The 19,237-nt window shown below is 34.4% G+C and overlaps 2 protein-coding genes across 2 annotated transcripts in view; one reads left to right on the forward strand and one right to left on the reverse strand.

The window, feature by feature from the left end:
- Positions 1 to 4,061: 4,061 nt before the first annotated feature.
- Positions 4,062 to 13,863, forward strand: LOC135605179 (ankyrin repeat domain-containing protein 2A-like). Its single transcript, XM_065094963.1, has 8 exons — positions 4,062 to 4,219; positions 5,017 to 5,156; positions 7,033 to 7,242; positions 7,326 to 7,474; positions 7,558 to 7,726; positions 8,564 to 8,656; positions 13,303 to 13,442; positions 13,514 to 13,863. The coding sequence occupies exons 1-8, from the start codon at positions 4,201 to 4,203 to the stop codon at positions 13,611 to 13,613; spliced, it is 1,020 nt and encodes a 339-aa protein (XP_064951035.1). The 5' UTR covers positions 4,062 to 4,200; the 3' UTR covers positions 13,614 to 13,863.
- A 1,370-nt stretch (positions 13,864 to 15,233) lies between these two features.
- The window catches only part of LOC135604779 (telomerase reverse transcriptase-like), a 47,908-nt gene continuing 43,904 nt past the window's right edge, over positions 15,234 to 19,237 (reverse strand). Inside the window, exons 11-13 of the mRNA XM_065094429.1 lie at positions 17,958 to 18,652; positions 17,484 to 17,756; positions 15,234 to 15,651 (exon numbers count right to left, since the gene is read on the reverse strand). Of these exons, the coding sequence (XP_064950501.1) occupies positions 15,378 to 15,651; positions 17,484 to 17,756; positions 17,958 to 18,652 (1,242 nt within the window). The 3' untranslated portion in view covers positions 15,234 to 15,377. The remainder of the gene's footprint in view (positions 15,652 to 17,483; positions 17,757 to 17,957; positions 18,653 to 19,237) is intronic.

A 19,237-nucleotide genomic window follows, 5' to 3' on the forward strand; every position in this document is an offset into this window, starting at 1 on the left:
CTTATGATTAGTGCGAGTAATCTACGTGGGTGCCAGGTTCAACAAACATCACGTTAAGTCTTCGTCCAAAAATGTCGCATATTCCCTTCATACCATCAACGGTTCCTAGCATAATCGCCTCATAATCATCTATAAAAGGGACCTCTAGGTATGCTCTCAAACACTAATTCACTTTAGTATTAGTCAAACAATCCGACTAGTTTGATTAGACCGAACCTAGTTTGACTAGTTTGTCAGAAGCACCCTCAATCAGATTTGATACTTTATATATAGTGATTTTTAGCGAGACTATTTTGAAATGGATCTTGATTGGATCTGAATCTCCTTCATAACTACAATTTACACTAACAATTAGAAAAAAAAAATCTTATTTACTATCATTAAAAATAAAATATTTGACCCACTCATAAGAAATATTTAATTCACTCTCAAACAAGAAAAAAACTTGAGTAAAACATATTTGATCATTAAAAAAACTCAAAAAAAAAAAAAGATCGACCACTATATTAAAAAAGAACATAGCTAACCAGTCTTATATATATATATATATATATATATATATATATATATATATATATAATTGATTTATTTTTATAAGAAAAAAACCTAATATTAGACCCACTCTAGTTGGACTAAGGTGCCCAACATTTGATTCACTGTAGTCGGAAAAATATACTCGATCCTTAAATCGATTATCTTAGTAAAGAACTATTATACGTGTTTGATATATTTGTTTAAGATAAATTAATATGAAGCATAAATACATCTTATTCATAGCATTTACTTATACTTGATGCATCTACATAAATACACCTTAAATTTTTTCTGTATCCTAATAAAAAAAAGACTCCCTATGCTTAATATATCCATCTATAAGAAGAAAGTCAATATCTTTTAATTAAGCAAAGAATCTCCAAAGTACTCAATGTACTTCAACTAGAAAAGATGTCTACCCTAAACGTAAGCATTAAAGTTCAAGTGTGTCTTAGAAAATACAAAGTATTTGTCCTCAAGAGATGCATTTATCCTAGACAAAAAGTATCAAAATACGCAATACATAAGCATCCATGGTATCCAACATCTATCTTTGATGTATATAACAGCTATAAGTTTTTGAGATTCATATAACAACTATAAGATTCATATTATGCTCAAAATCTTATTTAGAAATACAATAACAACAAAGGATATAAGAATTATCAACACCAAACAAGACTGGACATATGAAGCTAATCAACCTGAAAAATGATGATGTGCCAACTACGCATCTCACATCAATATAACATCTAAATGGAATAATATCTCATAATTATGATGCTTAATCTTTTATAGTTGATGATGAATGAATGTTATAAAGAGGACTTATAAAGTAGTGTTTTCAATCCCAACTCAAACTCATTTTGAACTCTTAAACTGCCATTGTTCCTTTTTTACTTATATAAATAAAATCTAAATTAAGCATACGAGGAACTTGTCAGCCATACCTACAATACAAGTTTTACAATAAATGTTTGAATTGATATTGGATAGTCGAATTCTACTTGGACATAGGCACCTTCTAACAAGTCATCTTATGGGCTCGTTTAGAACTCTCGAAGCATCATGCATAGTCAAAATTCTTGGTTAGCCTTTTAAATCTAAAACTAATTTCTTCTCAATTCTAAACATAACAAAATTAGAGATTGATAGGATCATATCTATCACATCAAATTGATGATCAAAATCGATATTATAAGCATTAAATATTATTTTTATTTTTTCTTTTAAATCTTGTTGTTAGATGTTGCATTTATATTTTCTAAATAGCTTAAATTATATATATGTATATATGTATATATATATATACATATATATATATATATACACATATATATGTATATATTCATAAAAAAATTAAAACTCGTGTATATTAGTTGTTGGCTTAAACATTAATTTATACTAATATATTTTAAATACATGTTCAATTTGTTAGCATATTTTAGGTATAGAATCTTTTTATATAATTCTTGAATTCAAATAAATTATATTAATGATAACTAAGAATAATTAACTATATATTATTAGGATGTATGTTAACAACATATACACACCATGTTTAAAAGGTTGCGTTTCATCTCACAACTCAAATAAACAATCACAAAGCATTCCTTGTCATGGGGATAAAAAGTGCTAATATGAATTTTGAACAAGAAATAATAAAATACTTAAATAATACATTAAAAGTATAAATCTTAAGAGGACACCTAAGGGTTGTTATCGTTATCTTAAAATGAAATCTCGTCCTTATGTGTAGGGTTAATCAAGAATTTCATAGCTTATATTTTGATTAATTGAGTTATCTATAAAATTATAAGATATGCTAAGAGTAAATAAAGCACTATAAAATTAAGCTCCTAAAATTTTCCTCTATAGGGATGAAAGAATTTATGTTCATTGTAATATTATTTCTTTTGGATCTTTGTTTTTTTATTATTGATTCTCGTACAAAGCTTTATTTATAGCAAGCACTTAATACTAAAAATTTTCTTAAAAAAATATTTACCTTTACAAATAATGATAACAAACTCTATATATCATTTCCAACAGTATTTATTCAACAAATTTTGATTAATAACTATTAATCATGATTATCTATAATGATAACAAACTCCATATATCACTCCCAACAGTATTTATTCAATAAATTTTGGTTAACGATTATTAATCATGATTATCTATAATTAATTTAAGTGAACTTATGTAAAAATTGAAACACTTATTTTTTTATGTCACTTATTTTAAAAATAATAATAATAATAATAATAATAATAATTTTTCGTTACACATGTCGTTGATGGAAGAGATGGATATTCCAATTTTATTATACTAACAACCAATTAATCTAATATTCATAAAATATTAACTAAGAATATATGAGTGCATATATTTTTAGTTTTGCATGGTATATACATATAGTAAATATATGTATGCGATTTTGCCTTTTGTTGAATCCTCTTATTATATATATAAAAAAATTCCTTTTAAATTCCTCCTAATAATATCATTTCTTGTTTTAATCATCGTTTATATAATTGAAGGGAAAACTAATATGTTGACTTTTTTTTCTTGTACCTAAATATGATATCCTTTTTTCATAAAATATTTTTATACAATTAATAATAAAAAAAATATATATTTTCTCCTTGAAATAATATTTAATTTTTTTGGATGAGTACAACTTTTGAGATCGATTCATCGGCATGATCTACATGATTATTTGCTCGAGTCATTTTAAGTAAAATTAAATGATTCATGACAACAACAAAAAGAAAAAATCAATGTTCAAATACAATTAAATCTTTTTTCTTAATTGATCTCATACTGATATATGGGAGTAAACATAATGTTGATACCATTATGACCGTCCATGACACAAAAATCTTAATTTGGCCCATGATTAAATGAATCACACATTTGATCATTGTTAGTTCATTCAGCCCGTGTGAAAAAGAGACAATTATACAAGCATATATATTGCATAGGAAAAAAGCCAAGAAATTAATGCATTTAGATAGGGTTGATTATTGTCCGTAGGATATCGTCTATTTTATGATAACTTTTGATCTCAGTCGTCCAAAAATATGATGAGATCAAACAATTGTGGAGGGACCGGCCATTCCCGTCCTCACGCTTCTTATCCACGCACCGGCCGAGACACAGCTGTCTCGGATCCGACACCCAAGCGGAAAACGAATAGAACAGCAGAGATGAGATCGAAGAATTCCTGTGGGTCCCGCGGCCATCTGTTGGTGGAAGAGCCTGTTGTCTGACCCGTTGAGACACGAAGACCATACGATGACCCCCTCGATCTACTAATTTTTCCTTTTTGTGTTCCCTGCTGTTAGCACGCCTGTCTCAGAAGGCGCACCACACACGGAGAAAGTATAGGTCGGATTTGAAATGTAAGACATATTGATGGGCTCCACATATACCTTATGGTGAATTATCCGGTTGCCTGATTGGAGTGAGACAGGAAATCCATCCATTTTTTTGTTTTGTTACATTATTTTTCCAGTTTCCGATCCAGCCCTCGAATAAATTGATAGCCCGAGGGTTTTTCTGCCGTCTTTGGGATTTCAGTCCTTGTTCTCCACTGGGCGAGAAGAGGCGAGGCGTTCGCAGCCGCCGCCCACCCCCCGTCTGCGATCTGCGTCGCCCGTCATGGCTTCCGGAAGTAAAGGTATCGATCATCTCTCTCTCTCTCTCTCTCTCAGAATTTCTTATCCTCGTTCCTCTTTCTGATAATCTTCTCTGTTCTTTGTGCTTGAGATGCGGGGAATAGAAATCGTTAACTGTCAGTAGATTTCATAAGGGATTCAGATCCGTGTTGTTCTGGGAGGAGGGGGTTGTTGGACTCGGGGGGCAATTATCGTTACCCTCGATTCCCCTAATGAAATAGTTGTTGATATCCCTTGTGAATCTGATTTTTCTTTTCACTGGAATGCTCCATATTACTATTTCTAGCAAGTTTCTATATAAAATTGAGGTAGATCTGTGGTAGCTTCGTTTGACATTTTGGATCGGACTCGGTAGTATCTGTATTACGCTTTCAGTTGTATGTGTAATGAAGTGACTTTGTGTCAAATGTCCATGCCCTAAACCTTCAATATCAGTTTTGCTAGTTGACATGTCTCATGTATCCTTTCCTTTCTGTTGGCTTGCCAACTGGCTTAAATAGTTTCTATATTCTTGTTCTGATTTGGTGCTGGCCGTAATGGATTCTGATACAGGCATTTGGAATGTTATTTGATGCAACTCATCAGAAAAAAATTATACCCCTCTGTAATTTTTTCTAAAGGTCATTTTATCATTGATCTCAACTATATATATCCCATTATTAACCCTATTCATGATTAGATATCATTTTCCTTGTTAATTAGTAAGCCTTGTTGTTTGTAATTTAGATAAAAGGTTCTATTTGTTTGCTTAATTTTGCATATGTGATGTAACTTCATAAAAAAATGCCATATTTTTCAGATGACAAGCCTAGCTCAGGTGAGAAATCTGAAGCATCATCTACCCAACAGCAAGCTGGTGGCCTAGGGACAACTTCAACTCCAGCGGCAGGGTTTCCAGCAAATCCTTTTGATTTTTCTTCTATGCAGAACCTCCTTAATGTAATAAGCTTCTCCTTTTATTTGATGCAATGAGATCTTGAAGTTTAACTTGCACCCATAAATCTTTTAGCACCTACTAATTTGTTACCTGGTGCTGGTTGTTTTTCTTAATGAAGCCACAATTTGAGCTATATATAATATTGTTCTGACAAATCAATGAGGTGGTTTTATTTTACCTGCATTATTAGTTCCCCAAGTATAATTACTACTTACACGCGGATATGGAAGTATTTGGAAACATGTATCATCATAGAACTAATTGGTTAAGGGCATATAGATCACAATGCTTTTGATTGTTTTACGTTTTTCTTGAGCATGCTTTTTATTATTGTTTTGTATCAACTAAAAAAGAATCACAAGCTTTCTGTGTTTGTGAGTTTTAATTTTGTATTATTTTAACAAAAGAAAAATGTTACCGAACAACTGATGCAGCTACCAATCCCAATTTTCAATCATCACAAAAGACTACGATCATTGTTTGAGAATTAAGACAATACCCTTTATGTGGTAGCAGAACTGACTATCAGAATTAAGACAAACAGGGAAGATCAAATAGGGATAATGAAAACTGCAGAAGTGAGGAAAGGTAAAGATTTGGTGAAGGGTATTGTCATCAAAAGATTTGGTGAAGGGAATTGTCATTAAATATGAAGGTCCCTTTGTGTCACCTTCAAAGAAGCTGGTCTTGATCGTCAGCAGTTTGTTGACTTCTTTACTGTAAATATTGATGTTGAATTCTCAATCCCCCCCATCACCACCTTTATTCCTGTCAGAGCCTTGATGGAGAAGATGAACCAAATATATACAGTAGCTTCACCGCTAGGCCTGAGTATTTGGGGATGGGGTTGGGATGCAAATAGGTGTTAATAGTCAAGGGATCTTTGGATTGATATCAGTAGGACAAGAGACATCAAAGTGCTAAAGCAAAGCAGGTTACCTGTAAGCCAAACTTGCCAGAATAGTGTAATGGGGGTCGATGCGAATAGGAGTTATTAATGATGGAATCTTTGGATTGATCTCAGTAGGACAAGAGTTATAGCATCAAAGTGCCACAAAGCAAAGCAGGTTGTCTGTAATACAAACTTCTGTTATAGTGTGACGTCACTTTGAATTTGGTTATTACTAACTCTATTGTATGTATTAAGTTAGATATGGTATGAATGAGGAAGAAAAAGAAGACAAAGGAACTTATTGTGATATGAAGGTTTTAATTTGTTATAGTTATGGACTTATTTGATGTGTTTAAATGAAACATGGATTGGGTGTTTGGAAGTTGAATCATCAATTTTATTGACTTCTTCCAGTGTGTTGTTGATATTTAAAATTTGGATTTGATTGCCCTTGAGAGAACTTATTGGGGGGAACAAGAAACCATGTGGCTCATCCCAAATTGTTCGTAGATACAATTTAAAATTTTAAAGTCATAACCATCAAGGACAAGGATGTAGCAAATACGTGAGTCTGATTGAGACCTGATGGGACGAAGAGTGGTGTGTTGTTATTTTTGTTGGATTTTCCCTGCCGGCCTTGTCAGATTTTGAAACACTAATAAGATTTAAAATTGTTTACTCAAGGGAGTCAAAGATTTTGATGTCACATAGCCAAAAGATTTTTATTTAACATTTATGATAGTGCAACTTCAAAATATATAACGCTATCAAGTGAGATTGAAATGAAAAATGGTGAGCTGAACCAATGGCTCAAATATAAGTTGTGCATTAACATACCAATTGGAGGAATTCTTTTGACTAATAACATATGAGAAACTTGGTTACATTTTGATGCATTTTATTTTGTTATTGATGTTAGGGTGATTGTTCAGGCTTTATCACGTGTTTCATTATTGGTTGTGCTTGTAATTCACTCATTAATGCAGGATCCTACAATTAAAGAAATGGCTGAGCAGATTGCTAAGGACCCTGTATTCAGTCAAATGGCTGAACAGCTTCAAAAGAGTGTCCATAGCGTAGGTCAAGAAGGTGTCCCTCCATTGGATCCTCAACAATATGTTTCAACGATGCAGCAAGTCATGCAAAATCCTCAGTTCATGAATATGGCTGAACGCCTTGGAAATGCTATCATGCAGGTCTTTTTACTTTTATCAATAGTTCTTATATGCAAACCTTGGATTTATTTCAACTGATCAAATTTAATTTTATATATTATTAGGATCCTGGAATGTCTTCAATGCTTGACAGTTTGGCAAATCCTGCTCAAAAAGAACAGATTGAAGAACGAATGGCTCGCATGAAGGATGATCCATCCCTGAAGACAATTCTTGAAGAGATAGAAAGCGGAGGTCCCTCTGCAATGATGAAGTATTAGATGTTAAATTACATAAATGGCTATCGAAGATTTTCTCTATGCCCATGCTGCCTTTGTTAATATCTTCTTGTTCTAGGTACTGGAATGATCCTGAAGTTCTACAAAAGCTTGGTCAAGCCATGGGAGTTGGGCCTTCAGATGATGGTGTTACGTCTACTGAGCTTTCAGGACCTGAAGAAGCAGAAGATGGTGGATATGAGGATGAATCTATTGTTCATCACACTGCTAGTATTGGTGATGTTGAGGTATGGATCGTACTTGTTTTGAGGACTATAATGTTGTGGTTACTGTATTTTGGCTGGTTTTAGATCTCAAAATTTGTAAGATTAGAAATGAATTACATATAACTATTATTTTAGATCTTTAGTGTATGATCCCAGTCCTAATAATTTCATCACAATTCGAAGTTCTAAAGCTGTTGGTTACAACACAAGAAGCTGCAATGTCCCAACTTGATATGTACCATCTGCTCAGCATGCATATGAAATATCATAATAACATTCTTGGTCATGGAATATGGCATCCAGACCGGTGAGGAACCATTGAGAAAAGAGTTCTGAAGAGATGAATTTGGTTGCTTGGAGAAGTGAGAAACTTTAACAAACCAAGTGTCATTTTAGGGTAATATAGACAAACCTTTGAATTGAACTTGTTCCTTTCAACTTGGCACAGATGGTCAACATTCATTTGTGTGGCCCCATCTACTTATGTATGTGCACTCAGTTTCATCTTTTGTTTTATTTGGGATCAGCATGGTTTATAGTAGTGATTATCTGAAATGAGAGCATTAATGTATACGTTTTTATGTATATTGTTTACATTTTTGTATATATATTTCCAAATGTATGTTTTAGGCATGGGGATGACATGTGCTGCTGTTGTGATTATGTGCATTGCTCATAATTTCTTAGAAATAAGATATTTTTGTCATGCATATAATCTACTGTATAATTCAGCAACTTTCTGGAGATAGCATTAGACCAATCTGGTGGTCCAATGCTCAACTGCTATATGTCTTGTATTTCTTAGCACTGATTCTTTGATCTATGCGGTTGAGTATGTTACTTTTGCTGATGATGTAGGGTTTGAAGAAGGCCTTAGATTCTGGATCAGACAAGGATGAAGAGGACTCAGAGGGAAGAAGAGCTTTGCATTTTGCTTGTGGTTACGGTGAGGTAAGATTGACATAGTTGTTCAATTTTGTTTAGAAAACTAATCATCCCTGCTTTACTTGTTTGTAGACTGTATGTTTATTTTGTTTGTCCAGCAATTTTGTAGCATTTAGAGTGCATTTGTTGTTTTGAAGAGCGAGGTGATGTCTGGACCTTTTAACAATTATATATATATATATATGTATATATGTATATATGTATATATGTATATATATATATATATATATATATACATATATATGCATTATGAAGCTGAAAGAAACTTTTAGCATAAAATAAATTTAATTTATCAAATGTATTCTGTTTTTGTTTTTTTTCTTGTTATCTTGTATGGTTTTTGTTGTTTAGCTTTTAAACTACATTTTATAACCAATTATGATCTCATGGATCTGATATGATCAGATTTATGAATATATGGTCATTGATCAATCCCAATCTTGATGTTCGGATCAAGATGAAGAGGTGTTCAATTTTTATGAAGATGCGTTCAATATGAATGCACATCTATGCATGATCTTGCTCAACATTCTTCGTTTTGCTCCAACATTTCATTCTTTTGAAGACACAACAAAAAGCTCAAGTTGTGAAAAGAGCACATTAATAATGCAACATAAGAAAATCATATTGATATTCGTCTAACTAAATTAATGAATATAAATCAAATGGCTCCACTGGTGGAGCCTAATTTAATTAGGTGTAGCTTCAATAAGACGATGGAGAATCTTATGTATCTAAGATTATACGATTATATGTAGTTAGAAATAAAATAATTACTGTTAATGGAATGAGAAGAGATAGAGAGAGATTTAAAAATATTTTATTAAAAAATATAAATAAAGATTTGAATATTTTAAATTTAATTAAAAATATGAGTTTTTACATAGCTTAACGAGGATAAAAGATCCTGAACCTGATCTCTATGGCTGACTGAAATAGTTGGGATATTACTGTTTTGTTGTTGATGTACTTGCCTTGGCCCACCCTGTAGAAGCCTATGATAGTGGCTTTTGTGATTTTTTGCAGTAACATTGCTGCACTTACTCCATATAGTATTGCCGCATGTGTTGCATAGCGTGACTAAAAACCGGAATATCTTGTGGTACATGGATGCTATTTGGACAGCGATTCTTCTCTATGAAATACTAATAACAGATGAATTGTTCCTATTATTTGGATAAAAGTCAATGAGATTGAAGAAGGTGCCCCAACTTACACTTCCACTCACACCTCAATTTACCATAATATTTTGGTTTGTGGTAAATCATGAGATCCAATCACCTCAATAAAGTGAAGATAAACTTACCACCTATCGAGGATAAAGAGGTTCTTTCAATATGTTTTTAAGTTTGAGGGTTAAACATGCCTATTATTGTTGTAAAAAGAAATGATTTTATTATTGAACTATTAATAAAAATACATTATGCTTTAATATGTTCATTAGATTATATTAACTGATTATTTATAATAATTTAGTTTGAAATATAAAAATATTATTAAATTATGAATATTTTGTTATTAAACTGTACAGTATATTATGTAATGATTTAGTTATTAGAGCAATTTAATAATTAGAAAATTTTGTATAATTATTAGTAGCATATTTATTGGACATTATGAGAATGAAAATGGGATTATGTAGGCAATGCGATACAACTAACACAATCATGAAAGTGTTTATTTGAGGAAGCTGATATTTTCTTAACACTTCTCAGAAGCCAACTTTTGAGTCCCATGGCTGGCGTAGATAAAGGTAGATTACAAACCAAACTGTGAGAAAACATGCCAGTGTCTACTTAAAGAAATATTGAAGGAGAGCATAGCAATTAAATTTTATCATAACTAATAACTGACATATCAAGAAAGAGAAGCATGCCATTTTTAGTTGATGTAGTGTCACAGGAAATTGGTTCCATGGTCCTTCAACGCAAGATCAGTTTTGAAGCTTTTAGATAGAACAATTACGTTGTTAAAATATAGTCTGACCCTAGAGTGTCTACAAGTCCCAAAAATAATCATTTCAATTCTCTTATTTTTGCATCTAGCGTCCATGTTTTCATTGTCGTAGTTCTATACTTTGGAAGGTATGCTATCCCAACCTGAGTTTCTAAAAGTTTTTAAAGACCAACCAAACAACACAATATAGCAAGATGTGTCAATACTTCATAGCCAATGCTTTGACACTTCATTAGATGGTGACTTCTGAAAATGTTGGTCAGTAATAATTTCTCAAACATTTTATATTATAGTTGTATTTCTAATGATACTGAATTTCCTACATTCCACTAGATTGAACAATGAGTATGAGGTGATTTCAAGAACCAAGCCAAAAAACAAACTAAAAAGAAAAGCAAATTTTTGAGCCAATGGGTCCTTTTTAATTTTTCAAGTCCATACTATATCATTTGACCTGGAGATTTCTATAAGCAGGATGCCCTAGTTAGTATAATTTTTTACGTGTGGGTTATTTGCATCATACAACATTCGATACTTAAAAATAGTTTGAGCCATCTGAGTGTCACCAGTACTACACTTGTTTCTGGTGCCCAAGAGAGAGGGAGTAAAAGTGAAGACAATACATGGGGTTACAATCTTGCCGCCATGAATGGCGTTTATAGCAAAGCGGCCTACCAACAGAATCAAGATGTCCAGCCTGGGAGTGTGGCCAACAACAGTGACAGACCACCGGAATCCTGTAGATTGGTGTCGGGAGAGACTTATAGTGGTTTTGGATTGAAGGGAGAATGAAAGGGCATGAGCAAGGGAGAAAAAGTATACATCAGGCAATATGGACAATGCAGGTTTGGCATATATAGGTCCATCTAGTCCTATTTCACTGCATGTATATCCTGCATCACCAACTTGTTTTAAGGGATAGCTGCAGACTGACTGCATTGTGTGTGATACAATGGAGGTAGAATGTGTAGTTTTTGTGGATTGTCTACTCACCTACAAGTGGATCAACATCCGACACCAGAATATTCAGAGTAACAGATTTGTCAGTGAGGTTTCAGAAAGTGATCGTCATCTCGAAATTGTAGAAGAGTTAAATTTTCTTAGAGAATTCTTAACTTTACTGCAAGGTTAGTCCTTGGCTTCGTCTTGAACTTCATCATCTGTAGTGCAAGCTGAAACATATTTTTTTCTAAGGCGGAAGGTTTCTTCCAATCAAGTTCAGTACTCTGGTAATTGGGTGCAGACAATAGTGAAAATGTCGGGGTAAACTTAAAATCAAGGTTCACCATACCGTGGTATATCGCCTGGTATGGGCGGTACATATCGATCTGTCGGTATGTCCCATCATGCCATGTGTTGATATATCAGTATGGATCGGTACATACCATATCAACGATCGGTCGGTATATTGGTATGGACCGATAAGACAAACCATGCTTAAAATCTAACCTATTTTGTGTTTTGCAAGATTGTTGATCAGTGATTTAAAAAGGCGCTCGGGCGCTCGCCTAGGCACTCGGGTGAGGTGAGGCGAGGCTTGAGTGCCTCACACGATCGAACAATATGCTTTAGTGAAGTGCCACTTGGGTGCTTGCTTGAATCCAGGCATCAGGCACTTTGAGCGAGCGGTCGGTTGAAGCAAAGCAACTAAACCCAATGATAAACTCAGGTTCGGTTGAATTGTAGCTTAGTTGGTTCGATTGAACTAACTAAGCAAAACATTTAACAACCCCCTGCACGTGCACACGGCTTCGACCCATAAACCCTACTTCACCCCGACTCACTTCTTTTCTCGTTGCTATCTTCGTTCGCAATCATTGCCTTCGCCATCGACGCTTAGGTTCGATGCTTCCTTTGTCGTCGGTAGATGGGTCCAAAGGTCTAGCTTTTGTGCGTAATTCCCTTCACCACTGCTACTGTGTGTAGCTCCTTCCACCACCGAGGGATAGGATCACTACTTCCTCCGCCATCGACAAACACATCTAAAAGCTTTCTTCGCCCACGATGTCGTCATACGTAGCTTTCACCGTCGTTGTCGTTGTTGTCCGAAGCTTTCTTCATTGTTGTTGCCATTGTTTGCAACTTCCTCCACCATCGTTATCATCGTCTGAAAGTTCCTCCGTCATCGCCACTATCGGTGACTCTTCCCTCGCCTCCCCTCCCTTTAACTATTGTTAATAGTGGATTAAATATTGTTAATCCTCAATTGATATTAAAATTATTGTTAACTACTGTTACCATATAATAGTCCCTTATTAGCATTGTTAATCTCTATTTATTTAGAACTATTAATCTTTATTTATATTGAGTCTTTTGACATTTTTGTTATTAGAAGATCGATAATGTGATTTGGTTCTTTAGATCTTTTTAATTTAATATCATATTTTTATTTATATAATTATATTTATCAATTATATTATATATTTTTTATATTTTAATATTTTAGAGCATCTCGTTTTGTTCAGGTCGGCGCCTGGGCGAGCACCTAGTGCCTCGGGCAATTTGAGACTTTAGTGTTTTTTTTAAAACACTGTTATTGATGTTACTTGAGTTTTTCTTCTTCTTTTTAACTATTTATTCAAGAGGAGGAGGGTGTATCAGGGCCTGTCATGCTCCAAAAACCATTTACTAAGAAGTGCTGATTTTGTTGTTTACTTCAGATCCAACCTTCATGTCCTGTATGTCTTTTGTTTCAGGTGAAATGTACTCAGATCCTTCTTGAAGCAGGAGCTGTAGTGAATGTATTGGACAAGAACAAGAACACTCCACTTCACTATGCTGCTGGCTATGGGCGCAAAGAGTGTGTGGCATTGCTTTTGGAGTATGGTGCATCTGTGTAAGTCAAACAATTAAAAGCTCAACTCCTCCATAGTTTCTCTAGTTCACCATTATTCTCTCTTGGTGCAGCACTGTGCGGAATCTGGACGGGAAGACTGCAATTGATGTCGCCAGGCTGAACAATCAAGACGAGGTCCTGAAGTTGTTTGAGAAGGATGCCTTTCTTTAAGCATATCTTTCTTTGGCTCCTGGACGTGTGGGTAAATGTTGCTGTAGAAGGTCTGCATGTCGTCTCTGCAGTTTGCACGTTGCTTCAAGTTTGCTTTTATTTCTTGATGCTTAGTTGAAGCTTTTCCATGAACTTTCAAATTATGAATCTAGGTCTGGAAATCTCATTGGTTTTAGTATTCCCCCATATGTTGTTTCTGTACCAGAGTGTATTCATTTAATGACCATGCATGATTAATAATGTTTGTGTACGTTTATTTTCCTTCATCAACAATTCTTCTGATTGAACTGTTGGCCACAAGAAGAATGCTTCATGCCACCTCATCAAGAGTTAATAGTTTTGCGCTTACCAAGCCCGGCAGATTTGAGGTAATCATTGATACTTTATTATTCCAAGGCTTGTTTCGGTTATTGGATTGGTTTTGGTGATTCTGTGGGACTAGTATATAACAGTCGGTATCAGTATATCAACTAAGATGAAGCGAAGAAGAAGACGGAGTATAGCAAAAGGACATGCCGTGTTAAGCAACTGCTGAAGTTATTATTGCAGCGGTAATATCTTTGCCAACAGATTTTTACAACCAAGATAGCAATTTTCATAACGGATTGATAAGCCTCGTGTATGATAGATAGGCTTGTCATGGTGCATTGGAAATGTCTGGCTTTCCAAGCCTACAGATCTCAAAGCCGAAAGTATCATCCCATGACTTCGTGCAGCCCAGTTTGCGAGGGGCGAATAGCTCAGATAGTATGGCTATAGAAGAACTGCCGAATAGGTCAGATAGTATGGCTATAGAAGAATAGCTTTTGCGGAATTGCTCTTTAATCCATTTGGATTTGCGGAGTTACACTCTTTATCCCTTCCCCTGCCGGGGGAATTGAATGGTTAACGTAGCAGATTCAACTGCACTATTATGGTATGTTGAGTCTGCTTGTCTGAATCAAACTGGACAATGAACAGAGATGCTGCAGTCTCCTCAGCTGCTTCGGATATCACACGAGTGGGTAACTTCTTATGGGAAACCAAAACACTCCAGCTCTATTTTACTCGAGCAGTCTTAACAAGATCAAACAGGAAGTCTAATTCTGAAGTGGTTGATTCTTATTATATCATCAATGAATGAAGGCAGTATATTTTCCTTAAAAATTATCAAAAACTAATCTCAACTCTCTTATGAAGCTCTACGTGTCAGATAAAGAGAAGAAGAATCTGAAGAACCTAAACCCTAATTGAAGGATCTAAAGAATCCTAATCCAGCTTTACATGAGAATCATACCAACAGGTGCCTATTTGATACTTCCCAAACTTGTTAGGAAGAGAGACCAAATCATAAAAAGAAATTTAATTTCTAGAAATATTTTCATAACATAGGAAGGACACCCTGCAACAGATATTTGCTTTGTTGCTAAGGGCTAGCCGCTTCACAGCACTAAGAACATGTTTGGGTACATAATTCAAGCAACTACTGCAACTTGAGAAGTGGCAAAGAGGCAGAGGCTTGCCATCGTTGCAGCTCAGAAAAATTGCAGCAGATCAAACAAAAACATGGCAACATAACATGTCAAGGTTCTGTTGTTTCTATCGCAAAATTGTTGTCACAAAAAGTTTGTGAAACTAAAGTTTTGACCATCAAAGACTAATCTGGTAAAATGGCAAGAGCTACAAGGTTAACATGTCCAAGTCAATAAACATGTCATTGCCATTAAATGCAACCGACAAGGAATAGGAGGGAAAGTGCAATAAGAAAAGGATAAGCTTGAAATTTTAGAATTTGATTTTTGAGAAAAAAGATGAGTGGGATTCATCAACTGCGTATCTCAAATGAGAGGAGGCATCTTCGATCCTTCCATACGTGGCGATCCTTGACCTCAAGAGTGAAAGCAGCTCCTTGTATCGTGATTGCTTTTTCCTTAGAACACAGATGTATGCAGACAGTCCAAGCCAAAGCACTTCTCTTTTCGCAAGTCCAAGAGATGGATGAATACCAAAGTGGTGCAACATGTCATGCATCAGCTTCATGATGTGCTTGTACATATATCTGGTGAAACAGGTACCCCATATACATGATAAAATTTCCATTGGTCAGATTGCAAAATAACAAAGTTAGTATTGACTTTGACAAAGCAATTCTGAACAACTCCATTGCTTTACTCAAGCAGCAAGTGTAATGAGATGTGATTCTACATGAGGCACTACAACCTATCTAAACTAGGTTAACTTGTAAGAGAAAGGGCAAAAACCAGACCCATGTCATTACAAACAATATTTTTTGAAATTAAAAATACATTAGAAAGGCTTTTTACACATTGCAAAGTAATTCTCTAGATGATGAGAAAGTATTATGCAGCATTCTATACTTTCAGAGAGATTCTTTGATGAAGATAATCAAATATGGGAACACTAATTAAAGACCGCCAATGACCCTTTTTTTATTCATTTAGTTCAATTTTAGCTGTTGACTATATATGTGATATGTGTGTACCTGCAAGAATCATTTTTCATTTAATACTAGTCAACGGTGATTTTTTAGCTTCCAAGCCTTGGTAGTTCACATGCCAAATCCATTTTGTTACACACCCAATCCAATCACCTAGAAACAAGTAGGTAATCAATGTTCATAAACAAATAAAAAACAAATATGAATATTTAATCAAGCATAGAGACCTAAATAATTGATTTTTTATAATCCAAATCCTAAAAATGTTCCAAAATATTATCTATTGTTTTTAAGGCGGAACACTTGAATTTTAATGAATTTTTACAATATGTAAATAGAAAAGGTCGGAAAAACCCTAAAACAAAATTCCTTTATGTAGTCCCATCGGTCCAAACCAACCAAATCCACATCGTGGTATGCACAATGTACCGCTTGTCATACTCGACCTAGGACCCATGCAGGTCCACCGATGGATCGGTATAGCTTTAGTACCCAAAAATTTAAATCATGTTTATGACACTAATCCCATCATAGTAATTTTTACAAATTAAGCCTAGTCCATAAGGGAGATGTGTAATCCAGCACATCTAGAAGACTTTATAAGCCACTTTAAGTCAAAAAGTACCAAAGTGAAAGCCCAAGGAAAATGGAACCAGAATGGGCTCTTCTGCTGATGCTAGAGCTGGACATGCATTGCCTAAACTATAAAAGAAGAACATCATATATGAGCACTAGACATCCCTAGGGTGTCATGCATACCTGCACTATAAGGAATTCGATCAGCAATCAAGGTAGTTGGAAAACAGTTAGCGTATTTGGGCATCTTTCATTATATCCTAATAAATCTAGTAATTAAAATAGCAACCTATGAACAAAGACTTATAAGCATCAAAGGCATACCTTTGTACAATTTTATTCAATTCTATAACTATAATTAATTATTTTCTACTTTCAACCACTTTAAGAGAACATCCCAGATATGACTATCCACTACCAAAATCCTTCTTAACATTAAGTCAACCACAGAAATTACTTTTAGTAATCTGTCTCACTAACCAGGATCTGCCTTATAGCAAACCTGTCACTAGTGTGAGTTTGGTTGCACATAATGAGAACAAAACCTTAACATATGACAACACAGATTACAACATGTAGTAAAATGATGTACATTTATGGTGATCATACTTCCAAAGTTAATTACAAATATTGATGTGAGATGAAAAGAGTATCACTTGAAAAAGATCATGTTAGCCCCGCAGAACTTGAGATTCACAAATATGGAATCATTTGATCAGAGAAACCCGTAATGTGTGGGTATCGTACATTCATAACTAGATTAATTTTCAGGTGGACAGAAATATTTAGTTGTTAGAACTTCATGAGATTAAATTCTTAAAAGTTGAATATAATAAAAACTGTAAAAGGCAGAGTACCTGAATGACCTTTCAATTATCTCCAACAAGTAACTTGGTTTTGGCTTGGTGACATCTTGCATGCTATGGATATAGCAATGGAACTTCATTGCACACAGAAGAAATGCTTGATATGCATTTAAACAGACAGTGGCAGGAGCATTGATGTTGGAGTCATAGAAAATGGGATGGCACCTTGTTTTCACGAAGTTAAGCAATTTTTCTTTCAAACGATAGCAAGGTTTAGCATGTAGTTCAATGGTCAGAGTTGATCTTATATTAATACCAAAGTACCTGTCAAAAGTTTCCATCTTTAATCAGTCAGTTGTATAACCTGCATATATCACAGCATTGTTGTGATATGACAAATGGCTTTTATGCTGATAGTACCTATGAATAATGGCATGTAATGGTTTTTAAATGTTTTCATTCCAGTCATGGGGATTATTGAGAGTTGACCTCACAAAATGATGGATAATTGCCTACATAACTTACCTCGTGTAATCTGCTTGAATTTCAAGAGTCTGGCAGTTGATAAGCAAGCCACTCCAGGGAAGAAATAATATGCCATCTGCACCTGAGTATATCCTATTAATTAAACCATGATTCTGTGTCATGCCAAAGTTGGTCCCAAACTTTGTCTTGTTCGAGTAGCAGTTGTAAGCTCTAAATCCCCTTGTCATTCTATTGAAGAATCTGCCTGCTTGCTCTTTTGAGGTAGATATGAAAATGAAATCATCAATCAATCTTAATAACAAATTCTCCCCTGAGGTTGAGCATTCCTTGTCACTTGTGACAGTATTAACTTCAGTTGCATGATGCTCAGTGAAAGGTAGAAGGTTGTTCTTTCCTAGATCAGTAATATTTGGACACCCAAGACATGCCATATCGTATTTGAGAGATTCCACACCAGAGATGGCATTATTAGCTAGTTCCGTAGTACACTCATTAATTGTATACTTGCTACTGCTGACAACCAGATCACTGCTACTCCTTTGAAGATATGGCAAAATTAAACTCCTTTCCATGTGTCCATAGTAATATGAACAAAGAAGGGAGGACAACACACTACCCTGGGGTATGCCAACCTTTTGCAGGTAGAAATTTTGCCCAACTTGCAAAATGTTACACTTTAAATGCTCTCGAAGAACATAAAGAAGCTTTTCTTTCTGGATTCTGAGAGAAATTCCCTGCTACCATTGTAGAAACCTAATATATTTCAAAAGTATGCTCTACTTTCTAAAAGATATTCACATAATACTTAAAATAAAAAACTGATATTTTTCGCAAAAGGAAGTTCATATAATCATCAACCAAGTGTATTGTATATGTATGCAGAGGCTAGAAAATAAAAAACAGATAACTGCCTACAATAAAAAAAATTCACAACTGAAAATGATAGTAAAATCAACCTCAATGATGAGATGCAGCCAGCGTGGAAATCCAGGAACAATAAAATCAGAGAGCATAGTCGAGGGGGATAAGACAAAGACAAGCAACTCTTTAGAAGTCAACTAAGCAATACAAGTTATAAATCATGAGCAGGAAGGATCAGCAAACCATATCAATACAAACGACATAGGTCAAATAGCTTAAATGATTAAATACTGCTTGCAACTAATGAAACGAAAAATTAAGAAAAATGCCACTATCTAGAAGATAATATAAGGTGATGCAGTAAATTAATGTTAGACAAGACAGATGCATAACAAGAAATAATATAGAGATCCAGCCAAATACTGTCAGCAATGCAAGAAATCATCTTGATTCTCTTA

The sequence above is a fragment of the Musa acuminata genome, chromosome BXJ2-2, assembly GCF_036884655.1.
Source record: "Musa acuminata AAA Group cultivar baxijiao chromosome BXJ2-2, Cavendish_Baxijiao_AAA, whole genome shotgun sequence".
Classification (NCBI taxonomy): Eukaryota; Viridiplantae; Streptophyta; class Magnoliopsida; order Zingiberales; family Musaceae; genus Musa; species Musa acuminata.